This window comes from Pseudonaja textilis, chromosome 1 (assembly GCF_049901715.1).
Source record: "Pseudonaja textilis isolate UNSWEBS1 chromosome 1, rPseTex1.2, whole genome shotgun sequence".
Lineage (NCBI taxonomy): Eukaryota > Metazoa > Chordata > Lepidosauria > Squamata > Elapidae > Pseudonaja > Pseudonaja textilis.
Genome location: NC_141990.1, coordinates 271,273,496 through 271,301,292, shown reverse-complemented (window position 1 = coordinate 271,301,292; position 27,797 = coordinate 271,273,496). Strand labels below are relative to the sequence as shown.

The following is a 27,797-nucleotide window of genomic DNA, read 5'->3' as shown; positions in this document are numbered from 1 at the left end:
AAGATGGTAATTCTGCAAAAGCCAAAGAGCCCCTAACCCAGAGCCATGTTTTAGCCTGTTGCTCCCCATCTGGACCACCAGCCACTGAGAGAAGGCAGGTGCAGCTTCACTTAACTTACCATGGGCAGAGGTGTACAGCTGAGTATCATCCCTATACTGGTGAAAGCTCATGTTGGAAGCCTCTGAATATGCATTTTCTGTTTGCCTGACATCCTGGAACAGTTTGTCTATTTTGGCATTAAGAGAGATTTAAATATTCCAGGAAAACAAAAGAGATTTATTTGTAAGAGCTGACAATGGCCTGTGGCAATTGTTTCCAAGCTAAACAGAATTTATTTATTTTTCCCTTTTTCTTTAGCTTGATTTCCAACATAAATATATATTTAGGAAGAAATGTCATGATTGATTATAAACTGTGACTTGGTAACTGTGACTTGTAAGAAGTACTGCACGGATTGCTTTACAATGATAATCCTCGAAAGTGTCATACATGGAAAGTTGAAAATCCATTATTTAGGGAACAGCTTGTTTAATGAAAAACGTTCTTGGCTTTCTTGCCAAGTATATCTTTATTATTCAACTGAATTGTTCTTTGGTATGAAGTGGATGATTACATGAAATTATACTGTTTCTTCTTTCTTAGAAAGTGTTATGAAAGCCTGCTTATATCAGACCATATGACTCACAGGGTCCAATTCCCTTTCTTCCCTTAAGGCTGTGGTGGCGAACCTATGGCATGTGTGCCACAGGTGGCATGCAGAGCCATTTGTGCGGGCACGCGAGCCCCAGGCAAACTTACCTCACTGTACATGTGCTCACCTCCCAGCTGATTTTCAGCCTGTTTGAGGCCTTTTTCAGCCTTCCAGAGGCTTGAGGGAAGCCTCTGAAGCCTTTTCAGGCCAAAAAATGGGCCCCTTTTCATCACTTCCGGTAATACAGGAAATGATGAAACAGGCCCATTTTTTGGCTTGAAAAGGCTGCAGAGGCTTTCCTCAAGCCTCTGGGAGGCCAAAAAAGGCCTCAAACTGGCTGAAAATCAGCTGGGAGGTACAGTGCAGGTAAGGGGCGGGGGAGGAGCGGGGATTGCGCACACATGCGAAGGAAACTGGATGCTGGCATGTGAGCATGCGCACGCAAGCGTGTACACAATTTTTGGCACAGGAGCCCAAAAAGATTAGCCACCACTGCCTTAAGGTATTCCCAAATAATAGATAACTGAATTGTAATGGGGTAGTACCTTGGTGGTGTTACTGGGATCCCCTTTTCCAAGGTGGGTAATTAGCTCCTTTGGGGCCACAGTTACTCCTCGCTGCCCTACAATGCTTTGTAATTTCTACAAGCATTCCTCAACTTTCAACAGTTTATTTAGTGACCGTTCAAAGTTACAGCGGCACTGAACAAAGTAACTTATGACCATTTTTCACAATTATATCATTGCAGCATCCCCATGGACGTGTAATTAACATTCAGATGCTTGACAACTGGTTCATATATTTATGATGGTTGCAGTGTCCCAGGGTTATGTTCACCTTTTGTAACCTTCTGATCAGCAAAGTGAATGGGGAAGCCAACAACCCTATTACTAATTTAACAATTGCAATGATTCACTTAACAAATGTGGCAAGAACGGTCATAAAATGGGACAAAGCTCACTTAACCAATTTCCCACTTAACAACCTAAACTTTGGGCTCAATTGTGGTCATAAGTAGAGGACTACCTGTACTCTTTAGCTAACAGAACATCAGGTTGAAAGACCAATTCCACATGTGTAAGTTCAATTCAGCTGATTTATTGCTAAAAGTCTATGGACAGGAGTCTCTTTAACTGAAGTTAAGCACCTGGTTGGATCAACGTCACTTAGGGGAGTTGGAGTTAGTTCACTTGTGGCTACATAAAGATTCTAGTCTGATCCCTCTTTTAACTCCACCCATTTCTGCCATTTCTTCTCCTACACAGAATAATAAAATAGCAAATAGAAGGATCAGAGATCTCTTCTAGTTCAGTCTACTTCTGAACAGAGCAATGTGAGTTTTCCGGCTTATTGCACTGGAAATGTTTTTTGACTATCAAGTTAGGGCTTGTTGTGTTGCTTGTGTTTAGTCTTCATTATTTTGCTTGTAGTCAAAACTTTTCAGTGATTTGCTTTAATGTAGTCAAAACTTTTCAGTGAAGTGCATCAGGAGCATATTATTATAAATTCCATGGACTTTAAGAAAGCATGTTGAACAATTAGCAACTTTGTTCTGCAGATGTATGCAAGTTCTGACTTCCTCCATTGTAACTGACATATAAACCAGTGCTTCAAAATGGAACTTAGTCTTTCCTGTCCTATAAAAGCTTAGCATTCTGTAAATTCTCTAAACTGGTGTTTCTCAACCATGTCTGGCTGGGGAATTCTGGGAGTTGAAGTTCACACATCTTAAAGTTGCCAGTGTTGAGACATGCTGCTTGTTGAGGCACCATTACACTAAATATAGTCTAAATCTTACTTTGTCTGTCAGCTGAGCCAGAGGAAGAACAAGATTATTTCCTGTCAATGTTATCTGCAGATGTTTGGCCGTTATAATCTAAGTGGAATAGAAATTAATCATAGAAAATAATGTGATATTTTCAGCGCAAAAATAGTACCATTTTATTTTTATACATATGTGCTGAGAAGATATTACAGCTGAGCAAAGCTATGAAGAAAGGATATTAAAATGGAGGAGAAGTGTGAATCTGTGCTGTTGGTCTTAGAGTGAAGTATTTTTTTTATTTAGTCTTTATTCAAAAAGAATTTTATTTTATTCAAAAAGGTATTTTGTTTGTCTAGGGACTCTTTTTTTTGGCATCCAATGTTTTATCTTGATATTTTTCTCCACCATGGTTTGATTGTGGCTTCTTAACATATTGTATAAACCCAAATGTATTCAGTAAATCGTGAAAACCAGTTTTGGATCAGCCACTCTCTCTCAGCCTAATCCACCTCACAGAGTTGTTGCTGTGGGGAAAATAGGAGGAAGGAGCATTAGGCATGTTCGTCGCCTTGAGTTATTTGTAAAAATAATAAAGGTGGGATACAAACAAACAACAAATAAATAAAATAGTTGTGATGTGTGAATGATCTAACCTATCTCAGCCAAACTTTATATTGCAGTTGTAAGACTGAATCTGTGTTCAGTGTTTGAAAAACGTTTGGACTACAATACTAAGAAACAAAAACATTGCATTTATAAAATGAACTATCACTGGACAGAGGCATATGTTTTTAATTATAAGCAATAAAGATATAATGCACACACACTTAGGCATGCCCGAATTCTTGGTGAGAGGGTGTTCCTAATAGCATTGGGAATCCTCTGTCTGCACTCATACTGTACTTTATGTGATATTTGAGTGATAGATAGCTTCAGTCAGGTTTCCTTTATTAGCGAAGTCTTTGGTGGCACTGTCAAGGTCACTTGGAGGTTACTGATGGTTTCTGAAAGCTGTCTTACAAAGGTTTGCAAAGTTCACAAAGTGTGGCATTATGCATTAGCAGGGAGTCGTAACAGTCACCCAGTGACAAAATTTGGTTACAATGTTAACTTATTATACATGCATTGGTTATAATGTTAACTCATTATACATGCATTAACTCATTATACATGCATGCTGCATGTATTTCCTTAGTAGATACACTCTAATTATTTATAATTCTTAATAGAACTATAGATACTCTTTGCATAATTTAACATTCTAAGTATCTCCTTAAAGATCAAGAGCTCACTGGGTCAAAGTGCTAAAATTTAGCCAGTGGTTTGGTGTGTGGCTTATTTATTAAATTCGTATGCCTCTGACTTGTATCATGCTAGATCTGGAGAGATTCAGAAACTCATTACCCAAACATTGAATTGGATAATTAATCAAAGGATTACTGCTGTGGGAAGGAAAAGAAAGGGGATTCTCTTAAGTGCCTAGCCCAAAAAAGAAAAGAAAAGAAAAAGAAAGCAATCAAGATTTAATTATGTCGGAATGGAGGAGCAATATAGTAGAATAGGTGCTTATAGGTAAAAAATAAAGATACAGTATAGTAATACAGTCATTCTCCTCCATGCTGCATCGAGAGCCCAGGATGGGTTGACTCCTTCCTATGATGTCATAGCTGAGTCTGTACTAAGATATAAAAGCCAGCCCCCGGGAGAGACCCCAGCTTTTGACTCAGCTCCTTTCAGTCAGTAGCTGTGTCTCTGAAAGCGTTCTGTTAGATAGCAATCACCAGCGATCTTCAGTACTTTTTTTCCTCTCTTCAAGCAGCTCCCAGGGATCTGGGCAGCTGCTCTTTCAGGAGAGCCCTACAACGTTGGAAGCAGCGTCACAGAGCTCTGTGCAGGCAAGCTGGGCAGTGTCTGCAGACCTCCCCCCACGCCTGCAGTTTGGAGCGATCGTAAACACGATCGGCAAACTGATAAGAGCTCAAACCAGCTGATCATGTAGCTGGTTGCTGTGTTTTTCCCTTGCTGACTTTGCTCAAATTGAAGAATCATCTTGGAGCCTGTTTTCCTGTAGTCAGCGGCCATCTTGGATTCAAGCCTTCCACCACGAGGTGAGCGGCCATTTTGTAGGCCCGGGGGCCATTTATACCCTAAGGGGCTTAACAGAAAAATTTCTAAACAGCTTCTTTCCAACGCAAGAGTCTTTATTTTATAAATGGAGCAAGATAAGGCTCTGGCAGAGCTTTCCCCCCCCAGTGGAACAGTCTCTTAAGCCCAATAGGAGAAAAAGTTGGAGGCAACGTACCCAATCAGTCCAGAGGGAGGTGGCTGAAAAAATCAAAGCTAAGGCACTAGCCCCTAAGAAGGCAACTCAGGCTGAATTGAGGGCAGAGAAGCGCAGACATGCAGCTCTAGAGAGGCAGTTCAACAGAACTATTCAACAGAAGGGAGTGCAACTACAGCATGTTTCAGGTGATACTCGTGAGCCCCAACCAAGCCCTCCCAGGGGAGAAGTTATCTATGAGCCTTTCCATCCTCCATCCTGGTCTCCTCGGGCTCTTGCTGTACAGTCAGATCCTCAGGATTTAAGCAGATCTGGGCCTTATTTCCAACAGGCTTCTATGCTCTATGCTCCTTCCCCTCCCTCCAGGCCTCGAACCTCTCCTCAATCTATGCCTGAAGCCACCTTCACTCCCACAGCAGCGGCCCTTCGGCCTTCTGCATCTACCTTTGAGCATAGACCAAGGGATATCCAAGATGTACTCTCATCAGCCATTAGGCAGGGACTGGCTGAAGGCTTCAAGCAAATTTTTCAACCTCTGGAAAGGGCCCTTCTCCCTTCTCAATCTATAAGTTCCTTGCCTCATTATCCTGATTTACACAGGCCTCAGGACCTCAGGGTCCATTCTTCTCTACCAGAATGGGAGGAGGTTGATGAGGAAGGAAGGCCTTCACCATCTGAAAACAGTTGCTCCTCTCATTCAGAGTGTGAAGAGGGTGAGATTTTTGACCAAAATCTTTCAGAGGAAGAGGACTCTCCCCCAGAGCAGACATCCTCTGCATTGGTCTTCAAACCTACTCTCTTCAGGCCATTACTCAGCAAGGCCTTGGTCACTGCCAAGCTGTCACCAGAGGAAGTGGCTCCCGAGCCACAAGGAAATCCCTCTAGCCAAGGGGATTTGCTCTTCTCCAAGCCTGTAGTGCATGCAGAGGTTTTGCCTTCTCCCATTTTGTTCCTGGACATGGTCAAGGAACAGTGCGCTTCTCCTTCGGCAGGTTCTCGCCCATCTTCTCTAGATAAGTGTTTCTACAGTGTCAGCGCAGCTCTGGACAATGCCCTGGAAGTGCCTTCTGTTGACATTCCAGTTCTGGCCTCGTTCTCATCTTCTGGCACTCCCGGGGAGCCAGAAGATATCCTGAAACCGGATGATAAACGTTCTGAACAGACCCTCAAGTGCAATCACCAGGCTGCTGCTTGGGCTGTTCGGGCTTCAACAGCAGCATTCTATTTTAGAGTGTGTTCAGGAGGGTGACCTCCTCTCTTCCATTGATCTCACTGAGGCTTACCTTGACATCCCAATTTGGCCTCATCATCGCCAGTTTCTCTGTTTCTGTTAGCAGAATACCCATTACCAGTGTCGAGCACTTCCCTTCGGTCTCTCATCGGCTCCAAGGGTCTTCACAAAGGTTCTGGCAGCATTGATGGCATCTCTGCGTTCTATTCCAGTGAGGATCCAATGCTACTTGGATGACATTTTGGTTCTTTCCTCTTCCATCCTTGCGGCCCATCGGGATCTGCAAATTACCCTGTCGTCTCCAGAGCCACGGATTTTCCATCAACACCAAAAAGAGCCAGCTCTCTCCTACAACCAAATTGCAACATTGGGAGCAGTCATCGATACCATGTCGTGCCAGGTTTTCCTGTCCTCAGCTTGTGGAAAGAGCCTTGCAGAGATCATCAGCCAGATCCAGCAACACCAAATTGTCCCCCTGTCGCTGCTGTCCAAACTTCTGGGGAAGATGGTTTCCTGTATTGGCATCGTCTCGTGGGCTCGGCTCCACTCCCGAGCCCTCCAATGGTTCCTGCTTCCCTACCAACGAGCAGGAACCAGCCACTCATCCATCAAGGTCCCACTCCCGCCACAAATCCAGAGATCTCTCAATTGGTGACATTCCCCATCTATTTGGAGAGGACTCCTGTTCAGGGACCCAGACAGGCTAGTGATAACCACTGAAGCCAGCCTCCTGGATTGGGGTTCCCATATGCAGGGCCAGATAGCTCAGGGCATTTGGTCCAGATCAGAATAGACCCTTCCCATAAATTGGCTAGAGCTCAGAGCTATTTTTCTGGCTTTCAAGCATTTCAGGCAATCAGTGACCGGCTCTCATGTTCTAGTCCTTACGGACAACACGGCTGCAAAAGGCTCATGTCAACGGCAAGTGGGGACGAGGTCCAAAGCCCTCATGAGAGAGACTCTACGGCTGGGGTTATGGGCAGAGAAACACCTGTTATCGATTTTGATGGACCACATCTCCGGGGTCGACAACTCCCAGGCCGACTGGCTCAGCAGGGGCCTAGTTGACCAGGCAGAATGGTCCATTCCTCCGTCTCTATTCAGAGATCTTTCCCTCAGATTCGGAACACTGGAGGTGGATCTTTTCTCCACTCCTCAAAACGCCCAAGTCACCAGATTCTTCACCAGGTTTCCTTGCCAGGGAGCGGAGGGGACCAATGCTTTTCGGTGCGGATGGCCCAAGGGTCTCCTCTATGCCTTTCCCCTGCTTCCCATCATTCTGGCAGTAATTTGAAAGATGTTGGAGGAATGTGCGGAGCTCTTCCTCCTGGCACCCTATTGGCTAAGGAGGCCCTGGTTTGCGGATCTGGTCAACCTATTGGTGGCTTCTCCTTGGAGGATCCCTGCCCATCTAATCTCCCTTCACCAGGGGGCCCTGCTCCACTGAGAGCCCCAGTGGTTCAAGCTGACCGTGTGGCACTTGAGCGGCAGTGGCTAGAGGAGGCTGATCTTCCAGAAGGGGTCATCCTCACTATCCTGGCTTCTGCAAACCTTCTCCAAGGCGCATCTATGATGCCACCTGGAAGGCTTTTTCCCGATGGTGCCTCAGGGAGGGTCTTTCTCCTGCTTCAGCCCAGTAGGCAGAAGTTCTTAGCTTCCTTCAGCATGGGCTGGAGACAGGTTTGGCCCCCAACACCTTACGCAGGCAGGTTGCGGCCCTCTCCTCAGTCCTTTTATGGGGTTCGCTTCCTTCCTTATCCCATCATACTTCAGTCAGGAGGTTTTTGAAAGAGGCTTCCAACCTGCACCCTCTGGTGGTTCACAGGTATCCCTCCCGGGACCTTCATTTGGTCCTTAATGCCCTTACAAAGCACCCCTTTGAACCCCTTAGAACAGTGTCTCTCCGTTTCCTGATTCTGAAGGTAGCGTTCCTTGTTGCCATGACTTCTGCCAGGAGGGTTTCCGAGCTTGCTGCTCTTTCCATCAGACAGGAACTTTGTTCCTTTCATGATGATAGGGTTGTTCTTCGTCTGGACTCCTCATTTATTCCGAAGGTTAACACCTGGTTTTACAGTTCCCAGGACATTGTTTTGCCTGACTTCTGTCCTCTCCCGCACCATGACTTAGAGCGGCATTGGCACACGCTAGACGTAAGAAGGGCTCTTAGAATATACATTAAGCGCACTTCCTCCTTCAGGAAGTCGGAAGCCATGTTTGTTTCCTTTTTCCCTTCTCACTTGGGGCACAAGGCCTCTTCTCCTACTATTAGCAGGTGGGTCAGGTCTTGCATTGAGCAGGTCTACAAAGCTGCGGCCTTTCCGGTTCCCCAAGGTCTGACGGCGCACTCTACCAGAAGTGCAGCCACTTCTGCAGCTTGCGCGACCCAGGCATCCTTGGAGGAGATTTTTCGTGCGGCCACGTAGACATCCCTGTCTCCTTTCATCAGACACTACCGTCTGGATGCTTTTGCCTCGGCGACTGCAGCCTTCGGCAGACGGGTGCTTCAACGAGTGGTTCCACAGTCGCTGTGATGAGCCAGACAAGGACCCACTCGTGGACATGCAAGCTTTGGTATGTCCCATCCTGGGCTCTCGATGCAGCATGGAGGAGAATGGGCATTGGTAGAAGTTACTGTGAACGCTCTTTCTATCTATGCTGCGAGAGAGCCCAGCCCCTCCCTTGATTTGTCCAGAGAGGGTAAGACATATTTCTGTATTTATTTTGGGCTTTCAGAGACACCTTTCAGTCTGTCAAGTATCTTCGCCAAAGCTGGGGTCTCTCCCGTGGGCTGGCTTTTATATCTTAGTACAGACTCAGCTATGACGTCATAGGAAGAAGTCAACCCAACCTGGGCTCTCTCGCAGCATAGATAGAAAGGACGTTCACGGTAACTTCTACCAACGCCCATATCTCTGAAACACAGCAACTAATGGATGCAACTAAGTAGGATATAATCACTTGAATAATCCTGAAAATAAGAGGAAATGACACTCCTGATGAATTTCAAAAAATTAGACTGTAGACACTGGACACAGCCCTGTGTGTACACACACACACACACACACACACACACTTCTGTAAAGTATGCATGTGTGTACACATAGGCATAGACATATATATCTATCTGCATATACATATGTTGATTCTGTTCAAGTCATCCTTGGACAGAATCAACATATTTTAAAGGTTTAAAAAATGCCCCTATACACTTCATGCACTAAGTACACATTAGCAAAAATACCTCAGCTCTTTGGAGGGTAAGATCCAATAATAAATAATAAATAATATTTAGTAATAATAAAAAATCTTTTTGAAGATATATAGCTTCATCCTTGTGGGTGAAGCTATTTATCTTCAAAAATAGCTATAGGCAAGGATCTATAAAAACAAACAAACGGCTGAATATTTGTGTGGATGTAAAATAGGCATGAATTGCTTGTCTGCTTAAATGGAAAAAGCCCATATTTTTTCAGTTTTATAATGCTCACTTTAAGGCTTCTCTTGTGACGTTCTGCTTCTTTCAACTTTGCTGCTAGGAAGTTTCAGGTCTTACCTGCATTTTGGTATGACTAAATCACCCTTTGATATAGTGCTTAGGGAGATCTGTCTGATGACAGTGTAAAAGTGCTGAGGTATTAAGCAAAGTAATTGCTGAAGGATGTGGTTTTTCCTGTAGGTAAACACCACTCCCTATTAGATAACATATACTGCTGACTTACATTCTTACAGAGCTGGGCTTCTATTTGTAAAAACAGCCATCTATCACTTACTATATTGAAAGTATAAAACTATTCCGTTGGTAATCTTTCATGGAGTGTTACTGAAATGAAGGGGATTTAAGGTGAAAGGTGAGATATAGAGTTTGGCTTTCCCAAAATAAAAATAAAAATAGAAAGGCAGATAGAATAAGTCTTCTGTTCCTGCCTGTTCATTCTGATCCTTGTTCTGACATTTCAAGATTTAATTCAGCCTCTCAAACATTCTAAGCCTTTCCCGATAATTAATGATTCAGAACAGATAATCCTCTATGACAGCATTATCTGTTGTTTAAAGTTATGAAAGCTGTGGAAGGGCTGAGCTGAAGTAATCTATTTGAATTGCTGAAGATCACTGACGTGTTTCCACGCAGGGGAAAAAAAAGACTTTTTCCTTCTACTTTGTTGTTTGTATTTCCAGGGAGAGCACCAAAACCCTTGTCCTCCAAAGGAGCCTTGCCATCTGCCAGGTGGCCAAATGCTCAGGAAGGATTTTTCTTCTTGCCTTGCCTTGCCTTGCTTTGCCTTGCCTTGCCTTCTCTTCCCTTCCCTTCCCTTCCCTTCCCCCTTTATTCTTCTTTCTTTTTCCTTCCCATCTTCCCATCTTTTTCTTTGTCTTTCCTCTTTCCCTTTCTCCTTTCCTGTCCCTTCTTGGGTGCTCATATGCAAAAAATTTTTGTTTTTAGTTTGTTTTGCTAGCCCTCTGCCAGCAAAAAAGGAGCCTGCATGCGCCCCCACCCCCGAGCTCCATTTTCGCTGGTAGAGGGTTGCAGGAGGCCGCCCAGACTGAAAATGAGGCCCACGGGGCTGTGCAGAGGCACCACAAACTGATCCTTTGTTGTTTCCTGGGCAGCCCCACAAATCCAATCTGGCCTGCAGGCCTTGAGTTTGACACCCCTGCTATAGAGGAAAGATTGACCAATATGTGATCAAGTGTAATTCACTGTTTGAAAGCAGTGCTTTTCTTACATCTTCATTCCATTATATCATTTTTTTTCCTTTGTAATGTTTGTTATCATTCTCTTTTGTTGTTATGTTTCAGTATTCTTTTTCTGTATGTTGAAAACAATCATGTGGTAGAAATATTCAGATAAGCATTGTTATGGATATATGTATCTGTCTTGACTATGTGATTAATTAAGATGTTTTGATGAGTTCCAGCTCTAACTAAGCTGCACCACGTATCTCTAGATAATTCAGCATTTGATTTGGCCTATCTGTTCCATTGTATACTTCAACCCTAAGGCAATATGTATAATCAGAGTTGATTTTCTGAGTTAGTTAGTTCTGAAGATATGCAAGAAAAAGTCCTTTAGCGAAGTAATCTCTCCATTCCCCACCATCCAGTCAGAGCTGAAGAAGCTTCTTGGATGAGAAGCGAAACGTCTTTAAAGAAAAAACAGAAAGTCCAGTTGCCTCTTGAAAAAGCACCTTTGGAACAACCATGGAGTCAACCATGATCTGGATGACTGAGAATCTCCATAGACCTTTGGTGGAGAAGGCTGTATGACACTTATATTGATGACACATAATCAGTTGTTAGTCTTGTTAGGAAACTATTCAAATGTAATAGGAAACTAGGGCCAATTTACAGCAACCTAGGGCCCACAGGCTAGAAATGGTAGAAGTTATACTCTCAACACATATGGAGGCCAATATAGTGGAGTCATTTTTGTGGAAGTTAAGGAATAGATAAAAAGATACAATTTATTAGGACTGGTTTCAGTGCAAAAACTTGCACTAAATGTTTTTTTCTTTTTCCTTCTAGTATTAATTTGCTCCTATCTTAAGGGAGTAACTTTGCCGGGCTTGTATTCTATGATGAGATAAGAAGTTTGCCAACGTGCTTTACTGAAAGGTTATAGCTCATTAATGTAATCAATTAGTGTATTGACTAGTCTTCCTCTGAATTTTAAATACCTCTCTGTGAAAGTCTTCAGTTTATTCTTATCCTACCATAGCATCAATACAAAGATCAGGGTTTCTACTGATGTTCTCTCTTTTATATTATGTATATGAGTAGTAACGTGCATGATTTATCCCACTAATTTAGTTACACTAATGAGACTTAATAGGTAATCCAGCAGTTTCCTGCAATTCTTATCCCATGGAAGTCCAGAGGCATGTTAATATAATTTCTCTCCAATGATTAATTAGTTATGCCTTGTTTTTAATGTTTATTGTTCATGCCCTCCTCTTCTTCCGCTATTAGACACACTGCAGAACAACTGCAATTAAAAGTTCCAAATTAAACAAAGAAAGAAAGGAAGTCGCTGCACTGGATTTGATACAGTGGAAAAGCAGTGAGAGAAATTATATTTGGAATATGGATGAATGGTTAACTATGGACTATTATTATCTTGGGTGTTTCAGTATTTGTCCTTCTCTGCAGTTGCCTCTCCCTGTTTCTTCCATTGATAAGTATCATAGATCTTACAACTCACATGCGATTTTCTTCTTAACAAAGGTTTTAGCAAACAAACACCAGCATTGCAATAGTGCCTGTGGAAGGAGCCTGGCGTGTCCTCTGTTTTTATGCTTCCTTAACAGTGATGGGATTCAAAAACTTTTACTACTGGTTCTGTGGGCGTGGCTTGGTGGGTGTGGCAGAGCTTGGTGGGCGTGGCAGGGGAAGGTTACTGCAAAATCCCATTCCCTCCCCACCCCACTAACCTGCTTTCCAGCTCTGTTCTCCCATGCAGGGCAACAAAAGAAGACCCAGCAATCAGCTGGGACTCCGGAGGCAGAGAATAGATGGGGGAAGGGCCAGTCAGAGATGGTATTCCAAACTACTCAAAATTTCCACTACTGGTTCTCTGAACTACTCAAAATTTCTGCTACTGGTTCTCCAGAACTGGTCAGAACCTGCTGAATACCACCTCTGTTCCTTAACCAGTTTAACTTCATTACATGCTCTGAGCCTTTGCCATTGTCCTTCTAGCAGGCAATCCCAGGAGACAGCTCTGTTTTCAAATAATTGTATTTACAAAGAGATTCAGGATGGAGTGGTCATACAGCTTTGTATGCTGAGAGTAGTATCCTTAGTCTGTTGACATTTATAAAGTGATAAAATGGGTTTACCCGCTGTGATGAATATGTTGACATGTCATAGGCTTAGAGAATAACCATTTTGGGATGATTCTGATTTCTATACTCAAGACATGGCTAAAGGTTATCACTGCTGTTTCTGAAAGCTCAGCAGGTGTATCCTCTGCGGGGTTCTCGTTTCCTGTTTATTTCAGAGGACAGGCTGAGTTTAACTGCCAGAGAGATGAGATATTTGTTGATAAAAAGGAAAGAGGGCAAGATGTAAACCTCCCTATCCCAGATATCCCCTTTGTGAAATGCCTTGCAATGCATTTCAGGACACGGTAGCATGAAAAATAACTAGCTTTGTAAAAAAATATACATAGTCACTATAAGCATTTCCCCATTTCCTCTATTGCGATTGTTCTTTGTCATTGCCAAATGTTGCTATCTTCATTGTGTGTGTGCGGTACATATTTAAACAGAGTGATTGGTTGAGGGCTCCAGTTTTGTTGCTGTCCCTTTTCAGCATGTCACTAGCTGTGAGAAAGTGCTGGGATCACGGCACTGCAGCGGAAATGAGACAAGTCTAACGGTAGTGCCCTATCCATAATTTCTAGGCGACTTCCTCTGCCCCTTCTCCTATACCCTATTGTGTCATAAATTAGAATGCAAACAGAAAAACCCATCAGACTTACAAAGTGAGCTGAGTTACAAATAGCAAGTTTAATTCAGGGTATTTCACCCCTTTCCTTTCTTTCTGTTGGTGATAAATGCTGTGTTCCAGATTCCATTGTGCTCTGTTGTGGAGCATAAGATTAATTTCATAATTTCAGACTGCTAGGCTATTTCAGACCATTATACTATTTTATATCATGCTGTTTAACTTTTTAATCCTTGTGCTAAAAGCCCCCACAGCTCTTACAGAAGACTTGGCTGGGCAATCTAGAAGGTTGCTGGCATGACTTTGATGTGTCTGTCTGCATAAGGAGGAGGGCAGACAAAGTTGGTTAGGATGAAAGGGAAAAGATACATAGCCACATCAGCATGAAACAGCAGATCTCATTTGGACTGGTATTTGGACTAGTCACAAGATGCAAAGAATGACAAATGTTTTTACATGTCTTGTGATTGTCATTAGTACTGCTAATTTACGAGAGAAATGTTGTAGGGACACAGAAGAGAAAGGATATCGCCATGCTTAGTTGCAACTAGAAAAAGACTGTTGGGAACTAATGTAGTTTCAACACCCATCTTATAGACAGAGAACATTCACAAATTTCCAATTCTGTTTGTATATCCTAAGCAACTTAGCAATAAACTTTTTTTGCTGTTAGTCTAGTAATATATAATTGATCTTTGCCATACTTGCATTGGGCTTGTTTTTAAAATTATTTATTTAAAAAGAAAAAGATCAAGGGCTTTGTCAGGGACATCTTTTTTTCTTACTGGCCTTCCAGATAATAAAGCAGATGTATTGCGTGTGTGAGCCACAAATAAACAATGGGAAATGTTGCATTGTTAGGACCCCACTCCTGTGATGTCATGAGGGCCCGGCTGTCTCCATTTCTCCTCATGAATTGCAGCATCTTGTGATGTCACAGGACCTTTTGCAACCAAAGTCCTGCCTATAAGATAGTTGACCATGTAAATTAGCACCTTGCCAATGTGCCATGGATGTGAAAAGGATTGAAAGGGTACATTCTATTTGTAGCTTACTGGCCTGTAATGGCTGAACAGAAATAGACCAAGCATGAATTTATGCGACATGTCTTGGTAACTTTAGGCAGTTTTCAGATATTATAGTTGATCATTCTTGGCTCTCTTTTGCAAGTAACAAGTTGTAACTTGCACAACCAATTTGACTTATTTAAAGACACATGTTGCAATGTTTCCCTAAACTTGCATGTTCAGGTTTAGAGTCAGTAGCTGCTTATCCTGTATTGAACTTGAGAAGTATGATATGATGCATATCTTGAGGATTCAATTAAGCTTGCAGCAGATTAAATCCCAAATCTGAACAAAGTAATGCTATAAACCTTATAATTAAAATGGCAAGTGTAACCTTGAAAGTGAACCATAGGCTACTGAATTTGTGTAGCATAATAACATATGGTATATTTTGCTAATTGAGTTCCAAATCCATAATATATCACTGCTTCATTTCAGGACTGAATGAACAGAGTGCATATGTGAACTTAGTTCTCGAATTAATTAATTTTATGCTTTATTAAAAGATGAAATACTGTGGACATAGTATATTTGGATTTCAGTAAGACATTTGACAAAGTATACCACAACATACTTCTTTGTAAGTTAGACAAATATGGGATAGACAGCATCAGACTGATTTGTAACTGGTTGACCAATGTATAGAACTACAATTGAACTACATCTACATGGAGAGAAGTAAGCAGTGGGGTACCCAGTGATGGGATGCTGCCAGTTTAACAACCAGTTCGGTGATCGTGCACGTGGGCAACTTTCAAAATTACTTACCTTCTATGATACTTCTGGGGAGTAACACAGCTGAGACGCGGCAATCTACTCTGCCACACGAATCAGCTGGGAGGATATAGGTAAGTACAGTGCGGGGGAGGGGGCAGTCCAATTCAATCGTCGGGAGACAACCGGTTTGCTCAACAGCTGATCATTGGAGCTAGAGGTTCGCCTGAACCAATGCAAACTGGGAGAATCCCACCCCTGGGGATACCCCAAGGTTCTGTCTTAGGCCCAGTACTCTTGAATATCTTCATGAATGATTTAGATGTGGGGATAGAAGGGGAATTCATCAAATTTGCAGATGATACCAAGTTGACGGGAAGAGCCAACACTCCATATGATAGGCTCAAGATCCAGAAGCATCTCAACAGATTTGAATATTGGGGCCTATCTAACAAAGTGAAATTCAGTGGTAAGAAAAGTGTCGTGGTTCTGAGCAATACTCCCAATCAAGACTCCGTGGCCTTGTCTCCCCCTCCATAAGTATGGCAACGAAGAAACAAAGCAAGAAAAATATGGCTTCAGCAAGAGTTGTTTCAAGAGTTGACAGGAAGGTTTTACACTTAGGTAAGAAAAATCCAATGTACAGGTATTGAATAGGTAGAACCTGGCTCAGTAGCAGAAACTGCAAGTGGGCACTAGGAGTCCTAATAGACAACCACTTAAATATGAGCCAACAGTGTGCAGGAGTCACCAAAAAAAGCCAATGCAGTCCTAGGTTGCATAGCCAAGGGATCAAATCAAGGTCACATGAAGTACTAATATTGCTTTATAATGCCTTGGTAAGACCACACACGGAATACTGCTTCCAGTTTTGGCTGCCACAATATAAAAAAGATGTTGAGACTTTGGAAAGAGTGCAGAGAAGAGCAACCAAGATGATTGGGGGGGGGGGTTGGAGGGTAAAACATACGAAGAACAGTTGCAGAAATTGGGTATGTCTAGTCTAGTGAAAAGAAAGACAAGGGACAACATAATATCAATGTTCTAATATTTGAGGGGCTGCCATAAAGAAGAAGAGCTCAATCTATTTTTGAAAGCACCAGAAGATTAAGAAGTCATGGATGGAAATTAATCAAGGAGAGAACCAACCGAGAACTAAAAAGAGATTTCCTGACAGTGAGAACAATCAACCAGTGGAACAGCTAACCTTCAGATGTTGTGGGTGTTCCATCCCTGAAGATTTTAAAGAAGAGATTGGACAGCCATTTATCCAAAATAGTGTTGGGTCTCCTGTTTGAGTAGAGAGTTGGGCTACAAGACCTGTAGTGTCCCTTCCAGCTATAAGAGAATAATATAGCTGGAAGGGACACTACAGGTCTTGTAGCCCAACTCTCTACTCAAACAGGAGACCCAACACAACAGTTTGTTTAGTGACCATTTGAAGTTACAACACACTTTTTTAAAAAGTGAATTATGACTATTTTTCACATTTATAACTGTTGCAGCATGCCCATAGTTACAGGATCAAGATTTGGACTCTTGGCAACTGACTCTTATTTAAGATAGCTGCAGTGTCCCCGCATCATGTGATCCCCAGCCTTAACCAATTTTTAAAAAGTAAAGTTGTGTTGGCCCTGGTTAATTCTTGGATGAGGAGCCTTCAGGAAATCCCTGATCTATATACTATGTTAGAAAAATGGTAAAAAGAAGGTATGATTAACCACTTATGCATTTATTGCCCAAAAAACCAACTTCGATATGTCTATGTAATCAGCAGGGGTTAATTTCAAATCAAGGGAAATCTTATTAATTATTTTTCCATTTAACAAAATAACAGAGTTGGAAGGGATCTTGGAGGTCATCTAGTTCAACCCCCTGCTCAAGCAGGAAACCATACCATTTCAGACGAATGGTTGTCCAATCTCTTCTTGAAAACTTCCAGTGTTGGAGCATTCACAACTTCTAGAGGCAACTTGTTCCACTGATTAAATTGCTCTAATTGTCAGGAAATTCCTCCTTAGTGCTAGGTTGGTTCTGTCCTTAGTTCTTGATGGCTAATGGAATAAAAAGTGACTGACCCACTTTTTTCAACTTTTTCATGCTATTTGTTGTGGATCTGTATGCGTGCTTTGCTAACAAGGTGGGAGCTTGTTACCTTCAGTAGAGAATTCTGTTCTTAAGTATGCGGAAGAGAAAAAAGGCGATGTGATTTAATGAAGAACAGTTCTCTTAGATTCAGATCATCTTCTCATACAATTCACCTGAATGTATGTGAATGTGGTTGTTGAATCATGTTAGGGCTTGCTTGTTCTGGGGTGTTCCTGCTCTTATCTCATCCTACTAAGAAAAATTTCACTGACAACATGTGACTCATGGGTAGGAGAGACTATTTACCTTGGAGCAAATGATTCCTGGATAAGATAATATTGAAGGGACTTAAAGAAATGTTTTCACCCAAGTACCTTTTTTCCCTCCTTCCTAGTGGTTTCCCATAAGTGCAGGGCCTGCTTTTTTCAGATGACTTGAGTGGTGATCCACTGTTTTTTACTGACTGGTTTGTCACCCAGGTCTGACATTTGGGCTGAGAAAGAGCGACCGGATGACGGTCTCCCAGCCAAGCTTTCATGCCTGAAGTGGGATTAGAACTCAGTCTCCTGTCTTCTAACCTGGTCTTCACAGAGTAAATTGCCCCTTCAAATCACAAATACTAGTAATATTGAGTGCCTGGTTTTTGCGGTGATTTAAGACTTCAAGAACCTTGTTCTTACATATTCTAAGAAAAGAGGCAGCGCATAATGAAGACAAGTAGGAAGGTGTGAATTAAACACGTTTTTGACGCCTTGTTTTGTACACATTTTGTTCTGTGTACATGCTGGAGTGACCTTTATTTGCCAACAGGCTGTTTTTCTGTCGTGTCAACTCCCCACGTTTTATGTAAGAATATGTACATTTAGTTAAACATGCACAGGTCAATATAGACATCCTGATTATCAGCTGGAAATTGGACTGGAGAATTAACAAGAAATTTGCTGCTAATAGATTGGTTTAAAAGTAGATTTTTGAATATCTCTATTGCTGTATAGCAGTATGTTGTGGAATTTGTTACAACAAAAGTGAGATGTCAGTACATGAGGCACCTAAACAAATGTGGATTACCTGATTGTCAGATATGAAACTGGAAATGGGTTTTTCTACAGAGGGATCTGCAGTGGAGTTATGGTCCAGTACAGTTATTCAGAAAGGAGGAAGGTTCCTTATGAACTAATAGGCTATCTCCCCCAGCCACATTGCTTAAATTGTATTATTTTCCTCTTGACATCACTGCATATAGTTTGTATGGGACATGGTACTTGTATGGCTTCCATTCAAAGAAAAATCCTGCACTGTCCTTTCTGTGCAAAGAGCATAAACAATGGCATCAGTGGTGGTCTTCCTCCTACGGACCTGCACGTAGATGTACAGTAGGGAATGTCCTAATCTGAAGGATGCTGGCAAAGAGGTGCCTTATAAGAAATGCTCACATATTAAGTAGTGCATCTTTCAAAACAACTGAATATTGCATGTAAAATGTGGTGGTTTTGATCTTAGGGTACTCACAATATACATTTTTCTTCCAATATTTCAATAAAAGAAAGATAAGCTTTTCCTCCCTTTTGTAGTAAAATGCCCTGTTTTAACTTAGCTGTCAACATTTAACATGCCACCTCTTTTGTGCCAACACCCAGTTTTGTGCAATAGAGGCATAGCCCATTGTCCACATTATATATCTTAGGTTCTCATTGTAATCACAAATACAATCCCTATAAGTAAATAAGCACATGGATACATAAAAAGGTCACGTGTTTTTCTGCTTATGAGTAGGCCTGTGTTTAGCAAGTCTGGGATCCCTAAAAGTGGTAGCATTGTTAGGAGAGACATCAGTAAAATTGAATTAAATGGAGCTGAATCTTACTTTTTAGTTGTATGGTTTCCAGTACTGTATGTATACATAGTACATAGTAGTATTTTTGAAATGAATGGTGCTTGGAAATCCTTTCTCTGATTCTTTTTAAAAAGTATGACATTTGAATAAACCTGCAAAGGCCAACAGTGAATACAGGGCACTGTGAAAACATGATAACAAATTGTATATAGGTCTGGGAAACCAGGTAATCAAATCTAATTGTACTAATATATTTCTGTAAGATATTGGTTTTGTACAAACAGTATGCTAAACAGAATCAGTTGAACTCCTAGCAGCTGGATTTTCACAATGATTAGAATTAAGCTTGCATAAGATTTGTTTTTGTTTTGTGCTGTAGTTTTGCATGATATCTACATCCAACCTATTTGATTAATTTATAGTTCACTGTATTATGCATATCCAGAAGGTAGATTAATTGAGTCATCATGTTGCATCATAACCTAGTCGTATAGTCAGCAACCTGACCCTCTTAATGCTGGTCTCTTCTATGCTAACGGAACTGTGGCAGAATGGAAGAGTTAGACACAGCCTGCCACCTAACCCACTAGACACCTCAGGGGTGTCAAACTCGCGCCATGATGGTGGCGTTATGTGACATACTGGGACTTTTTCCCCCTTTGCTAAATCAGGCATGTGATGTATCTGTCCCATGCACCGTGAGTTTGACACCGCTGTCCTAGATGAAAGAATTAGTCCAGACAAGGAACAATGGATGGAAACTGAATAAGGAGAGATTTATCCTGGAAATAAGGAGTAATTTTCTGACAATGACAACAATCAACCAATGGAACAGCTTGCCCACGGAAGTTGTGGGAGCTTCATCACTTAAGACCTTCAAGAAGAGATTGGACTGCCATTTGTCAGAAATGGTGTAGGGTCTCCTGATTGGGCAGGGGGTTGGACTAGATGACCCACAAGGTCCCTTCCAACTCTGTTAATCTAATCTAATTTCAAAAGAGAGACAGTCACATGAAAGGGGGAGAGGGCAGTTGAAATGGACTAAGAAGCTAAAAAGAAGTTGGAGGCGAATTGAAATTGTAGAAAGGAAAAGAAGAAAAAGGAGGCTACTAATCACATATGAAATTAGACAGTGTAAGGTTGCTGAGGAGGAATTGACATGGGTGTCTATACAAAGAAGACCCCACAGCATGGGATTTCACAAGTCTACTTCTATGAAATATGCAAAAAGAAAAAAAGGCATTAGAAAGATAATCCCTGTGTTGTTAGGTGTAAAAAGGTCCGCTAAGTTATTTCTGGAGTTTTTAGTTAACTCTATTGGGAATTTAACAGCAGCTGCATTCTAGACTAGGCACACAGTTTCTTTAACAAAAACAGTAATGTTGCTGGCAGAACGGTAGTTATTCTCTGGAATGATTATAGAGCAATTAAGTCATAAAATAATTTGCTTCTTCCAAAGGCAGACACAGAAGGTGAGGAGAACTATAGCTCTATTTTTATGCATTACTTGAATTGGGTTTGCTTAGGTAGCTGAATTGAAAAGAAGAGAAACTAATGTCATCCTATCTTTGATATCCCCAGAATAAAGAAAAGAAATTGGAGTGGTTCCCAAGTTTGCATGTTGTATCTTGTTGATCAATCCTGAGATTGCACAACAAGAATAGTTCTTGTCATTTTCTCTCCAGCCTTATAAAGGCTGAGCTGCAGGGACATTTTAAGCTGATAAGTCTTGTGTACCTGTGCTCTCTATATCCAATGAATGGGATAGTGCAATTTTCCCAATTTGGAATCTTCTAGTATATTTGTACAATTCACATTATCCCTAGGCAGCATGCTGGCTTGGAGGGTATGATGGAGTTTTTAGTATTTCCCATCACAATGGCACCAGTTTGGGGAAGGTTATTATTCTAGCTATAAGTCAGATAACCACAATTATGTCTTTCCTTTGGCTTCTCAGATGAATCTGATCTGGTAAAGTAAGACTTGTTCCAAATGTGGCAACGTAACACATTCTGCACATATTTAACTGTAACATGATGAACCTTGGAATTATCAGCTCCTCTCTAAGGTTGTACAAAAGTGAAAAAAAAGAAAAGAAAAAGGATGAATCATAATTAGTCTTACCTCTTTTGTTTCTCATTATCATAAAGGCATTTAGTGGGTTTGCGTAGGCTTATACTGTTGAATATGAAAATTTAGGGAGGTAGGCAAAATGCATGATTTTGTTTAAAAAGAAAGTTGAATTTTTGTTTGAGAAAAACAAGAAAAACCCCAGGAGTTGTGAAAATTAAGCAGTGTAGGATGGCTAAGCGAAGATTCCTTCTCCATTCCTAACCCTTTTTTTTTAAAAAAAAACCTCAATTGTTAAAGCTTGTCCATCAGCCTTATGCCATTTTTCTTACAGTGTTCTGCCCCAAAATATTTTTAAATAAAATACGCACTTACTGCACTTAATAAAATTAACATATGATTGTTTGCAAGTAGGATGGAGAGAGAGAGAAAAGCATTTTACCTGGACAATCCCTGCAGAAACAATATGCGTTTTGCAAGAACTTGGGTCAGCAGCTGATTTGAGCAACAGGATCTGTTTTAATGGGATGACAATCTGTGCTTAGAAGGATTTTTTTTTCTCACCTAGCCAATTGCCTTGATCTTTGATGTACCCACACACATTTGTATTTATTCACCATGGAAAATAAACAAAGATTTTAACTCTAGGTTCTATATGAATAACCTGCTTTCATTTAGTCAGTGGAGAAAGTACATAACCCTATGAATTTGATCCAGAAAGGGAGCCTGTTCAAAACTAGGCGTGGTCCTTCTATAATCTTTCAAGGAATTCTTTGTATTTCAGTTGGCCCCTGCAGTGCCTGGATTTGTTGCTTATTTATATTTAAGAAAGGGGAAAAAAAAGATTATTGAGCTAAGGATAATGTGATCCAGAAAAATGCAAAGCAGAACTCCATATGAGCCTAAGGACAGCATGCCCGAGTTTCATTTAAACAGGATTTTGTTAATTAGTTTTATATTGATGAATCTTAGATAACATGAATAAATCCTACACCTGGTTAGCCTTTAACTAATATGCCTTCTAAATTTATTAGGATTATCAGTATCTCTAAATGGAGGCCTGATTTATCTAATGGTGGGTTATTTTGGAAATTGATGGAGGTTTGTAACAATAACTAAATGCTACCCGCCTTCATACAATGTCTAGATGTTCATATGCAATTACCTTTTATTTTTTTGTGTTTCAGAAAAAGGCATGGCAGACAATAAAGACAATTGTCAATTTGCCAGTCATCAGTCCCTTCAAAAGGAGGTATTCTTGGGTGCAGCTGGCTGGTCACACAGGTGAGAACTTTGAATTATGAATGAAATTGAAAACTTTGACTCTGCCTGCAGAACTCCTAGTTAAAAAAAAATACTCATAATCGGAGCTGATCATTTATTTCTAAATATTCAGAGCAAGATAAGAGAGTATTTACATTATTCCTTCTTTTAAAAAATCTATACTGGGTTTTGAGAATTAATAACCATGCACATTTAAATAATGACATAAATAAAAGTGGACTTCATTAAAATATTAGATATATCATGCAGTTGGCTTATGGGCTATTTGGGACTGTGGAGCTGTTCCAACGTGACCGAATTCTTACAAGAACTTTGAAACCTCAGATTTCCTAACATCATATTTTATTGCTTTTAAATATAAAAGCGATCATAAAAACTCTCTCAAAATTCACCATGATTTAATTGGCATGTGATTTATAAACATATTTCCATCTATCTTTCGATTATCCAAACATGACTCATGCTTTGAATTCAAAATTTGTAGAGATTACAGAGTTGTTCTTTCCAGCTTCTCGGGTAGGAGTTGGGGAACACATGCTAACAAAATGGCTACCTTTTCTCAACAAATTATTTTGAATTGATTAAAATGTATGCTGCATTCCAAAGGTCAGCTTTCGGCATATACTGTATCCCATTAACAGAAGCTTGTTCTTATATCTAACCTGGTTTCAAATACTATAATACCATTGGCCACTATTTCAGTTATAATCAATTCAAATCATAGCAGCAGGACAGTGTGTTTTTAATCACCAGATCTGGCTCCTGAGTCATTACGTAGCTGGTTCTGTGAAGCTTTTGAGCTTTTGTGCAGCCATGTGTATCTGGACTTAAATATAGTTAAATGTTTCCGGTAGATGTTTTTCAGAGGATTTTTATGAAATAGCTGTTTATTGCCTGGCTTTCTTTAGAATCAGAATATAATAGAGCTGGAAGGGACCTTGTAGGTCTTCTAGTCTAGTCCCCTGCTGAAGCAGGAGATCCTATACCATTTCAGACAAGTGACTATCTAGTCTCTTCTTAAAAACCTCCAGTGATGAAGCACCCACAACGTCTGAAGGCAGGCTGTTCCACTGGTTAATTGTACTCACTGTTACGAAGTTTCTCCTCAATTCCAAAGGTTGCTTTTTTCCTTGATTAGTTTCCATATATTGTTTCTTGTTCTGCTCTCTTTTGCTTTGAAAAATAAATTGACCGCCTCTTCTTTGTGGCAGCTACTCAAATACTGCTATCATGTCTTCCCTAGTCCTTCTTCTCTCTAGATAAGCCAAACCTAAATCCTCCAAACATTCTTCATATGTTTTAGCCTTCAGGCCTTTAAACATCTTAGTTGCTCTTCTTTGCCCTTTTTCAAAAATCTTGTTTATTTTGAGTTATTCTTTTTACAGGGTGCTGACTTATATTTCCACTAAATTGGAGCAGAACTGGATAGGGGGTTATGGTGCTGCTGGTGGTAATTGCAGCTGAACTGTGAAGAGAGAGGCCTTTGAAAATTCCAGTAACATCATGGTTTTGTTTCTGCAGGAAGTTTCAAAGCAGCCGATGGAGGGACGATTCTGAAACGCTACTGTGAGAACGAGGAGAAATGCTTTGAACTGCTGATGAAAGATTCATTGCGTTCCTGTGTCCCTGTCTTCCATGGTGTGGTGGAGAGAGATGGCGAGTCCTATTTACAGTTGGATGATCTTCTAGCTAATTTTGAAGGGCCTTGTGTGATGGATTGTAAAATGGGAGTCAGGTGGGAGATCTTAAACAACAGCTTCCCATCTCATTGTGGATAATTTGCTTGATAATTTGGATAATTTGGAAGCTAGATGTCCTTAGACTGCTCTGGAAGGTCAACAGCAGATCCCTTTCTATTATATTATCTGAGTTATTGACATTTTTGAAAAATAACTACTTGAGAAGCAGCACCTGTAATTTAAGCTCCCCTATAGGCTGCTTGCTTGTTCTCTCTAGGTTTATTAATATGTTTTCTATTTTTCAATTTTGTAATTTTATTGCTGAAAAACAATCCTGAAACAAGTTTGCGGCCAGATTTTCTGTTTATCCTGAATGGCCAATATTTTCTTTATAAAGAACACCACTTTCTAAGCCCTATATCATTTTCAGAAACTGAACTGCATATAGGACATATTCATGGAAGTGAGTGGCATGTTCTAGCAAGATTTACTCAATTTGGACATATCAATAGCAAGAATGATAGAAGAATTGATGTTTCACTGGTTAAGCTTCAGCTGAATTATCTCTGAGCGTGATGTCGGGTCTCAATCAAGTTATGAACTATTTTTCTGTGCATTGGATAAAGGACCGTGAATTGATTGTATGCATGTATTGAAACTAACATCCAAACTGAATTGTCACAACTTGCACTTCAGTGTTTCTAGGGATGGAGTCAATTTTTTTTCAACATACATGCTATTTTTTGGGGATAACATGCACAGATTGTGGCTTTAAAATATACTTGAAGCAGGATTTCATTAAATGAAATGAAATATATATTCATATGTTCATTTTGCATTGTGAGATTGTCATTGTCCCTACCATAAAAAGTTGCTCAAATTTTATAAAAGTTTCAAACTGGAAGAAATATTTACATTGTCCTGTTAAAAATGTGTTGTTGCTTTGTTCCCTCCTGCCACATACTAAATAACATTTTTTACATAGTTGCTCTGTCCAAATATTATGCTTCTGTTCAACGAAAAGTTGTTGGAAAATGTTGGAAAAAGCTATACAATTCTTTGAAATATATTTAAATATTTCTCATCAAATTGTTTTTCCCTAAAAATAGTCTCCAAACAAGTTCAGGACTAAAAGTTAATAATGAAGAATTCGTTTCTTTTGAAACAGGTTTTTTTTTTAAAGAAAACTTTAATCAAAAAAGTTTTAGAAAAATACTCCCTCAGTTAAACAAACTGACTTTTTTTTTTTCTTTTTCTAGAGCTGGGTAGTTTCATTTTTTAGGGGGGGAAACTATGGAATCAGTCTTCTTTTCATTGTGTTTTTTGTGGTCTGTCTTGAGTCTGTCATAAAATATCACATTCTTCCATTCTGAATGAAATTAGCTAGCTGTACTAAGACGCCAATGCCTTCTTATTAGGATTACTTAACATATACTTTATACTTTTTTTTCTATAAAGATCGTAAATCAGTTCACAATCTAGACAACCCACAATTTAAAAAAAAGAAAAGAAAATCAATATAGAGATCTTATACTGTGAAAAAAAAGGGAGAAAAAACCCAAAACAGTAATGATGTTGCCTACTTTAGGTAATGATATGTATGCAAGAAATCAACAACAAACTTGGAAAACACATAATGGACCCCTCAAATAAAATCTTAAATCATTCTGATTCTTTTGATTTAAGGTATCTTCTTGGACTTGAAGAAAAACTAAAATCTCATTGGCTACACCATTTTTCTTTTACCCAGACGGTAGCTGCCCTGATCCTAACCTAAATAATCATGAAAAGAGAGCTCTACTTTGGTTGTTAATTCTCTTTGCCTGTAAAACTGGAATGGTGCATTATATGGCATAGACAGCATGAAATGAAAGCTAGCTTTTGTTGTGGTTGCTAGAGTTAGAGAGATGCTCAACATCCCATTGTTTTTGTAGGACGTACTTGGAGGAAGAATTGACTAAAGCCCGAGAAAAACCGAAGCTCCGTAAAGATATGTATAAGAAGATGATAGATGTGGACCCTTTGGCACCCACCGCTGAAGAGAACACACATCATGCAGTGACCAAACCTCGGTACATGCAATGGAGGGAGACCATCAGCTCCAGTGCTAGTCTGGGTTTCAGGATTGAAGGGATAAAGGTAAGAAATCTTCCCTAGCCTTTCCTGTTTGAAGCATTTGTTCTGGTGTGCCTTTCAGAAGCTTCCATAGTAATGTGTTATTCATGCCACACCTGGCTGACAGTGTCTGGTCTCAGAAGTTATGTAGGACTGAGCCTGGTTGGTTATTGGATGAGAAGCCAGCAAGAAATAGAAACCTGTAGATTCTCCCATGAACTGTTCAGAGCATCCAGGAGGTGCTTTAGTCTCTGCATGTCTAGGCTGGGCTTAATTTGTGGAATGCTCCTCCTCCTCCGCGGGACTCCTCCCCAGCATTCCCCAGTTTTGGCTCAGCCTCGTTGTGGATAGGCAGTGCTTTTTGTTCTTCCTTGGCTGAAACAGGAGTATTACTCAGCAGGTTTGGATATAATCCAGTTTGTTTTTTCAGGCTTTTAGCCTCCAAATCACATTACGATCTCCTTATATTAGCTCTCTGCATCTGGTCGTCGGAGATCATTTGCATTTTCGGGCAGCTCTGTTCACGCCCAAAGCGGCGGGCGGCTTCGACATTGCTCCAAGCCCCCCCCATCTGCTTGTTCTACCCCTGCCATTGTGATTCCACATTGCCTTTCTCTATATCGGCAATAGCGGCGTGGGCATTTTCGCTCTCATCCGAGTCATTTGATTTTTCCCCTCAGAACGCCATCTTGGTGTGGAAAGCAGTAAGAATTCTTTCCCTGCCGTTCCTTTTAGCCATAGGGAGAAGCCGTCGGAGGCATTTCTCCACGCGGTGGGAGTTTGTTGTTGGGAAGCGCGCGCGCGCCAAAAGTAACGGCCATTGTTTTTGCCTTTGTTTTTAAAAACTGTGTGGCCGCGCTATTTGTAACTCGAGCTGTGTGAGGTAGTTTTCCTTCCTGATCAGAGGTTTTTCCTTCTGATAACCTAAGGAATTATTACACCTCGTTTTCTTATTAGATTCGAGGCCATCCGTGTATTATTGTTGGCTTAACCCTCACAGCCTTACCCATCCAGCGGCACAACAGCGAGCACTCAGGCCCGTGTCCACCTGTGCAGGGAAGCTGTTGAAGGCCTCTCTTTATTATCTTGGCCTTTTAGGCATTCTTAATTTGGCTGTTTGGATATTCACTATATCAAGCTGTTTCTCTATTAATTTAAATATATATATATTTATATCTATGTATGATATTCAGCTTTGTTCGGGTATTTTCCCACGTCATTATAGTTGTGCTTTTAAAGTTGTAGCAACGTTTCGGCAGAATCTCATCTGCCATCATCAGGCTTCTGTATTGTGTTCGTCTGTGAGTCAGACTTTTACAGCTGTTTCAGTTTTAAATTTGGGGCTAGCCTACTGCTGTACCAGAACAAAGCTGAATACCATACATGTAAGTACCCGCAAAAACTTAAGAAAACATTTATATCTATATCTATATCTATATCTATATCTATATCTATATCTATATCTATATCTATATCTATATCTATATCTATATCTATATCTATATCTATCTATCTATCTATCTATCTATCT

General features: G+C 40.6%; 1 protein-coding gene across 1 annotated transcript in view; it reads left to right on the top strand.

Annotated features, from left to right (window-relative positions):
• Positions 1-27,797, top strand: part of ITPKA (inositol-trisphosphate 3-kinase A) — a 68,046-nt gene that overhangs the window by 24,841 nt on the left and 15,408 nt on the right. Inside the window, exons 2-4 of the mRNA XM_026709855.2 lie at positions 22,376-22,472; positions 23,994-24,207; positions 26,086-26,290. Coding sequence (XP_026565640.1) covers positions 22,376-22,472; positions 23,994-24,207; positions 26,086-26,290 — 516 coding nt within the window. The remainder of the gene's footprint in view (positions 1-22,375; positions 22,473-23,993; positions 24,208-26,085; positions 26,291-27,797) is intronic.